Here is a 7,747-nt window from a genome sequence, read left to right on the forward strand (position 1 = left end):
AGACTGCAGCTAGGCGTGGAAAGAGGATCATTAGGGTCAACTGTCCCTCCATCCTGGACTTGTACGGGTCAAGGGTCAGGAAAAGGTGCAGCTAACATCTCTTCAGATTCCACACATTCTGGACACAAACTGTAGATTTTTACTTTCAGGTCGGCGCTACAGAGCGCTAGTGGCAACAACCAGTCCCGAATATTTGAGAGTAATTCAAACTTGTCTTTCTCTTTTGCATAAACACATGATATATACATATATATCTGTATATTTATAAAAAGAAAAGAAAAAAGCAATCATGCTGTGGGAATGCTTCCCTTCAGCACAAAGAAGTTGTTCAGAGTGATTGGGAAGATGAATGGACGGTTAGAGTTAAGAGTTTTTAAGAGACTGAAAAAAACCAACGATAAAATTGTTTAGTTTAAAGCAAATCACTGACAGAATACAGACATACAGTATATACAGAGAAAGAAAATATTGTTATTTCCTACCAACATAACCTGTGGCTCTTTGGAAAGAGGAATGGATAAAAATGTCTGCATCCAGACGTCTGCAGAGCTGCTGGAGATAAAACTTGCAGCTGAAGACTTTGCACCAGTTTGTCCTGTCGCGTTACATAAATGAATTGCTTTCAGCTGTAATGTGGGAAATAAAAATCAAGAGGCGTTTAGCTGGATGATGCTAGCAGAGTTTTGCAACGCACAGAATCTTCATCAAGTGCAAGTCCACCGTGAACAGGAATATATGCTGATAATGAAGATGAGGCATAGAAACTACCTTGTGCTTTTATCCGATTCCAACTAAAAACCCAGAGGGTGTCTTGTGGCGTCTGACACGGCTTTGGATCTGTCAGGTGTAAAAACACTCTGTTTTTTTACTCATTCGTAAACCTTTGAGTCTCCCCGCTTTAGTCAATCTTCAATGATTAATACAAGCATAGGCATGACTTTAGGTTTTTATTTTTTGATTGTTTCATGTACAAGAAATCATGATGCATTAATTAAAAAAACAAACAAAAAAAAAAACAGTAAAAATGACAAGAGTTTGTGTCAAACGTTTTCGTCAGAAGAAGCCACATTAGGATTCCTGTACAACTTTTCTTATGATTTAAGCACAAATACCTCTCAGTTCAATACTTGCAGGTAATACTTGATGTAGACAAAGTCAGATAAAGCTCTGAAGAAGCAAATACATGTACACAGGCTGGATGGATGGATGGATAAATTCATACTTTTTTCTTTTTTTTCTTTAAATTCTCCGTATTTTTTTCTACTCTGTCCAGATGAGCTTTACAGATTATTTTTTTTAGTTTAAACAAAGACGATGACGTAAAACAGGAAAGAGAACGAAGCAAGTGAAGCAGAATGGCACTAAGCTTTACGCATCCGGTCACAGAAACGTTAGCTCATTTTTAACTCCACCTATTTGATCGTATAGCGGAGGTACCATTAGCAGTTTGGCAACATTACGAGACGAAAAGAAGACTCACAAAGCACAACTATATACAGGGGGAGTATTGCTTAGAGGAAAGAAAATGGGGTTGAGTTCCACTAAAAACATCAACAGGTCATTTAACACAAAGGTTACCAAGTTGATTTCAACATTATGACACCGTTTGTTGCCCAAATAAGATTATAACTCAATTTCTCTACGAGCATGAAATTCAAGTTCAGAGGGTTTTTCTTCCACACGCTCACTGACCCGCTTCAGTCCCCCTGGTGGCGAAAGCAGCACTGAGTAAAGCTTCACTGCGCTGATAGGTCAAGACCTCCTTCCTCCCTCCCACCGGCCGTCAGCGGCGTCCCGTCCCGGAAAGGCACTCGACTGAGCTTTGCGCTTCACAGTTAGTTTCTCCTCCCCCACCCCTCCCCCGCGTGTTTCTCATTAGCAGCACTTTGCATTGATCTCCGCTCCTTAGAAAAATGACGCCTTGCAAAAACGCCGTGCTGAATCGTGCGTGAACGCGGACGATCCTCTCGGTACAGAGAGCGTCGGTAGGTGTGCGTTAGCGTTTAGACTGTGTGTGGTAGAATGGAAAGAGATGGAAGATGGCGGAAAGACACAGCGGAGATGAACACAGGGAAGAGGAGAGGGGGTGTTAAAGTGTTGTTCTTGCCTCCTCTAGGAGTGCTTGATGGTGTATTTGCCTTTCTGTAGCTGGGAGATGTACAGCTTGGACTTGGTGCCGTCCAGCCGCTTGAACCACACCTCATCGTTGTTGATGGTGGTGATGATGGCGCTGCAGAGTGAGAACACACACAAGGACATGCCGAAGCATTAGCATGTGATACCACAGACAGTCACTTTCCCATTAAGTGCTCAGCCTCCATTGTTGGGTATTTGCATGGGAAAACAACCACCGGAAACTTTGCCACGGTTACGGGAGAAGAAAAATAAATGAATAAATGTTGGATCAACATTTCTTGGTGTTTGGGAATTTGACTGGTTCTCAAAACTGCAAAAAGCATCAATCTACTCACATTCTCTGGAAAATTTGCCCCCCAAGATAAAAAACAAAAATGTTTTCTATGCATCATCAGTCTGATGATTGTGGCTTGAAAATGTAACACTGGAACTTCCTCAAATTTTTTAACATGTCCATGTGTGATTTTAAGTGCGAGAATAACAAATTTAAACAAAAAGTTTTAAACTATTAAAAATGCATTAAAAACACAACTACTACACAAATAAGAAAATCAACATATTATTGCTTAAAATGCAATAAAATTTGCATCTGTTAGTAAGTGAATTTTCCACTAACAGTTTGGGCTAAAACATTTTTACAAAGATGAATTTATCTTAAATGTGAAATGTAGGAACTTTTTGTATAGTTTTGGCTAAATTACTGTTATGAATGGGGTTATTTTTTCAGCAGATGACCATTTGTTTAAGCTTGTATACTCCAGTTAATTAATCAATGACTAAATTAATTCACAATTATTTCAAATATTGATTAATTGTTTTAGCTGCTACAGACGTGAACGACTTAAGCTTGTGATAAATCAAAAGATTTAAAAATATGAATCTCTTTCCTTCCGGTTCACAAGAATTTGCTACTTTGTGTTGGGCTATCCCACAAAATCTTTATTAAATGTTAAATAATGAGGCAAAATGTGGAAAAGTTGATGGCGTACGATTACTTTTCGAGGAACATAAGCCTGCCTCATAGTGCATAATTAATTTATGCAGGCATGACTTTTGACATTTATGTTTTATTTCTGCATTGCTGATTTTATCTTCCTGGAGCCACATGCGACCATATTTGGACAGAGAGAGAAGCTGAAGAATGATCCCTGAAATCCAACTGGACAACAGGGTGTTTATCTAAGGAGGAATGTCTGTGTGGAAGTTAATAGTTTTCAAAATGGCCATGTTACGTTTCTCCTTTTGTTTATCCAAGAGCTCTGAGATTCTCTCCCACGGATGCTTCAGACATGCCCTGGCTCTGGTCGGCGGGTTTTCTGCTGTTCATTTTTCATATGGATTCGTCTAATGCACATTTAATCACACGTTGAGCACATATTGATGTCTAAACAGTTCTCTCACTAGCACTTCTGGAGCTGTCGGGTGTCAATCTGAGCAGAACGAAGAGCTAAAACGCCGCGTTTCAAACAGAAGGTTCTGAGGTTCTGCAGGAACGTGTTAATCTTACATAACTAGTTTCATGAATCCAAAAGAACATTTTACTGCAGTTTTATTTCAGTTTGTGCTGTAAACTGTAACTGTATTTCATCTCGCTTCACTCCTTTATTGTACGCATCAAACCACTCAGACATGATTAATATACACATTAATGAGCATCTGAAAATGAAGCTGCATTTTCTGCAGAATGAATGGAGTTTACTCTGGCTGCATATCTCAGGAATGAAGGATCTATGGTTTATGGTTAGAAGAACAATAAGTTTCCCTAAATGAGTGAAATGTAAACTTTGTAATAATTTGGTCCTGAGTTTACGATGTGTGTAAAATCCTGGTTTATGGAGACTGCAGCGTGATGCTGCTTCCTCTGAATATAGATAATGACTGTTCCTGAGAGGAAGATGAGAAAAAATTAAAATGTGCCATTCTTATAGCTTCCTTCATTTTACATCCCAATTGTAAATGCCAATGTTAGCGCGTTGAAATAAAAATAAAGGTAGTCGACCGCAAACGAGCTAACCAGAGCACACCTGCAATTTAGGATCCTCTTTGTTTTTTCACTTCCTCCAAAGAGAAAAACTAAGAAGCAGAAAGACTGGACACAAAAACATTTTATTCTCCAAAGAACCTAAACTCCATCACGGACTACAACTTGATTGTGGCAGCAGAAGTAAGAAATGCTGCCATCTGCAGGTGAGAATTAGCATAACTTTAACCCAACATTTTTGGCCATTTTGTGTAAAAATTGCAATGAATTCATAATTCTTCACTAGCACAAAAAATGCCAGGATGTGTTGATTTTGCATGAATTTCTGGAGGGACTATTCATTGATTTCTTATGTTTTGCATTCTGATCAAATATAATGTCAGTAGCTGCATTTTCACTGCAAATGTGGGCAAAAAATATTTTGATATTTCACTGTTGAAAAACTTAATCCCGTTAAGCAAATTTATTTAATTCCAATTAGCACAATTGTATTGTCAACGGAAATTCATCAAGTGACACCTTTTGTCTGCTTTCCATGGAATTAGCAGCTCCTCATTCACCTGCTTCATCTACTCTACTGTAGGAACTCTTAACATGAAAAACTGAATGCTTACAGTCAACACATGAATCATGGTTTTTGCACCGTACCGTTATCCGTGTTCAAAAGTCAATGCTGAGTGAACAAGTCTCACCTTTTCTACTGCTTCTGTCTTTGACTTTCAATCACATAGAGCAGAGCAACAAAGGTTGTTTTGGTTTAATGATTGGGAGGGGGATCGATATACATATCGATACAAGACAACAGGCAGTACTCTGACCTCAAGTCAATCAGAAAATCCCCAAATTTTGTCATTTTATCTATTTTGTTGCTCACCAACTCGACACTTTTCCATCGTACCTGGTTGGAAACTCGTCTTTTCTGTTGACGCAGATGGTCTGTCCCCTGCAGTACCATTGGTTGTCGTAGAAAAGCCGACCTTCCTCGGAGCGCGCCACATGGTGATGTCTGTCCGGTTTCACTGCAGGGACTTTCCAGCGAAACAAAAAGAAAAGAAAGGACAAAGCACTGAGTGAAGCCTTCCAGCATTAAGCTTGGGTTTATGTCCGCACTCTGCCAGGTATTGACTGTAATCGAGGACGAGGGAAGACTCTTACCATCCACTTTCACCCGGTGCGGCGCCAAGGACGCCATCGCCTTTGAGAGAGGAAGAAAGGAAGAGATCAGAAAACCTTCGTGCCTTTGATCTTTGTCCGCTTTTAGGACGTTACCTTTCTTATGGCCGTCCAGTCTTCAAGAATATCCAGGTCTTGCAGCATGTAAACAATATAAGGCCGTAGAAACAGCTAAAGCTAAGGAAAAAGCTACAGTCTTCACATGAGAAGTATTGAGAGGAGTAAAGGGAAATATGGAAGGATATCAGAAACGACAACAGGCTTCTTCTTCTTGACGGGACAGAAGGGATCCTTCTTCTTGTTTTTCCGAGCCTGCAGTCCATCATTCCATAACTCTGGAGGGCAAAGAGGAAAAATAAAACAACTTTATTACTAGGAACAAAGATGTTTGCATCCAAGGCAGGGAAAAGACAGTTCCCATTCTCTACTTCTCTATTTTAAACTGGTCAAGGTTTCCTAGGAACCTTTGCTTTTCTGGGGTATTAATTAGATGCGACACAGAGGTCTGACTCGTATCGACGAGAACCAATATTGATCTTTCCACCCCACACAGCGAGGAGGATGGCAAGAGACGTAGAACTGGATGTCCAAAGCTCAAATACATGTGGAGTTCGCTAAACTGTGATGAGGAAAGGCCCTGACTGAATTAGCATCATTATCAAGACTTTCTTTCTGACAGGGAACTTTCCTGACCTGGACCAGTCGTCTGAAATGCTTCACAAAGTACAAATATTCTGATGGTGGTTTGTTAATACCTGAAGTAATGTCAATACTGTGCCTGTCCTCCTCCAGTCTTCGTATCTTCTCTTCCAGCTCGCTCTGCACAGTGTCAAAAAGCAGCAGCTTCTCACTCTGAAAATACACAAAGAGGGCAAAACTTTGACGATTCCTTCAAAACACTCCTCACAAGGCCGACATGTACGCACATTTTCCGCTTTCCAGCGCATTTTGACCTCTCACCTCCCAGTGCTGGCAAGCAGCTTGGATTTCGCACTCATATTTGTTCTTCACTGACTCCAGGCACAAGTCTTTGTAGATCCCTTTAGAAATACAGCATGAATGCGGTTAGACTGTTTGAAGTTAGCGGCAGCTGAAGGGAGAAAAAACCCCCCATCTCGACTGACCGGCTACTTTGGTCCGGATCTGCATGTTCTCCTGCAGGTTGGCCAAAGGCTCCAGGTACTCCTGGGCGCAGCCGGCCATCACCTCCTGCAGCTTTATCTCCACCTGGCTGAGGCGCTCCTTGTACAGCCTGAGTAGCAGAAAACAGGCAGATTTATTATCGGTGCATGTTTTGTTTTCGTTTTGTATGCTACATCCACAAACTTTAGTGTAAGTGACTATGTTCATATGATAAATCAACCAAAGTTGGTGTATAATTGGAAGATAATTTACACTGCTTTCAAATTTTTAACCACTAGAAGTTAAAAACTTCCACACAAAGGTTACTTTAAAAGTCACACCTTTCAGAATGGACCGTTTTCCTTCCATTTGACAGAAATGAAGACATAACAGACACCTTCAATCTGCTCTAGACATGTAATAACTTACTGCTCCTTCAGGTCGGTGAATTGTTTTTCTAGTGTTGTCATCTCATCCAGACACTCCATCCTCCTCCTCTCACAATCCTCATCGTCCATCTCTGTGAACGTGAAAGCATCACAAGTCTGACATCACCTGTTTTTCTCATTAATCCCCACCTACACCTTGAATTACTGACTCCTACAAATTTACATATTTTCTTTAGCAAGAAAAAACAAACAAACAAACAAAAAACACCAACGATATTTTAATTTCGGTGTACATTGGTGTTTAGGGCCTGTTCGTCTTACCAGAGCTATCTCCATCATCAGACACGGACGAGCTAACCGTGTCCTCCTCGTCCGTGCTGCTGCCGTCTTGCTCCGGGAAGTCCACCTCCATTTCTTCGTGGTTGCTTTCCTTCTTCTCCCGTGAGTGGACCGGCATGGCAGCTATGAGAAGAGCCGGGGTCGACGGCGCGGCAAAGGCTTCACACTTAGCCCCCCTCCAGGAAAGAGGGGAAACGCGGCTCAGACTGCTAGCCGGTTAGCCAGCCTCGCTCTTCTGCATTCTCCCAGCTGGACACACAATCATGGCCACCGTCGACCAATCGCAGCAGGCGCTACACATGACAGCCAATCAGCTGCCGGCATTAGAAGTCGGCTACGTCAGCGGAGCGGTAGGGAGTTGTAGTTTTTCTTTGAATCATTTAGGGCTTGGCAATAGTTGGAGGTTTCCAGACAACAAGATTTTTTTTAAATTTAGTTTTTCTTAAGAAAAACTAAATTGTACAGGTTAGGTTTTTTTAAATTAAAGTGTTTTTTTTTCAGCATAATTTAAACAAACAAAAAAAAAGTGAAGCTTTTAGTGTTATTTTTTATTGCAAGCAACTGGAGTGTTTTTACATACTTAGAAATAGGATTTTCCAAGCTTGTC

General features: G+C 40.8%; 1 protein-coding gene across 1 annotated transcript; it reads right to left on the bottom strand.

Moving 5' to 3' along the window:
* Positions 1-928: 928 nt before the first annotated feature.
* On the bottom strand, positions 929-7,484 carry brms1lb (BRMS1 like transcriptional repressor b). Its single transcript, XM_055044670.1, has 10 exons — positions 7,123-7,484; positions 6,842-6,932; positions 6,415-6,542; positions 6,251-6,330; positions 6,046-6,142; positions 5,536-5,625; positions 5,387-5,451; positions 5,273-5,312; positions 5,016-5,145; positions 929-2,230 (listed from the first exon to the last, which is right to left on the bottom strand). Exons 1-10 carry the CDS (start codon positions 7,256-7,258, stop codon positions 2,113-2,115), a joined length of 975 nt encoding a protein of 324 aa, XP_054900645.1. The 5' UTR covers positions 7,259-7,484; the 3' UTR covers positions 929-2,112.
* Positions 7,485-7,747: the final 263 nt, after the last annotated feature.

This window comes from Poeciliopsis prolifica, unplaced genomic scaffold (genome assembly GCF_027474105.1).
Source record: "Poeciliopsis prolifica strain line A6 unplaced genomic scaffold, Auburn_PproV2 SCAFFOLD020, whole genome shotgun sequence".
NCBI classification, from domain to species: domain Eukaryota; kingdom Metazoa; phylum Chordata; class Actinopteri; order Cyprinodontiformes; family Poeciliidae; genus Poeciliopsis; species Poeciliopsis prolifica.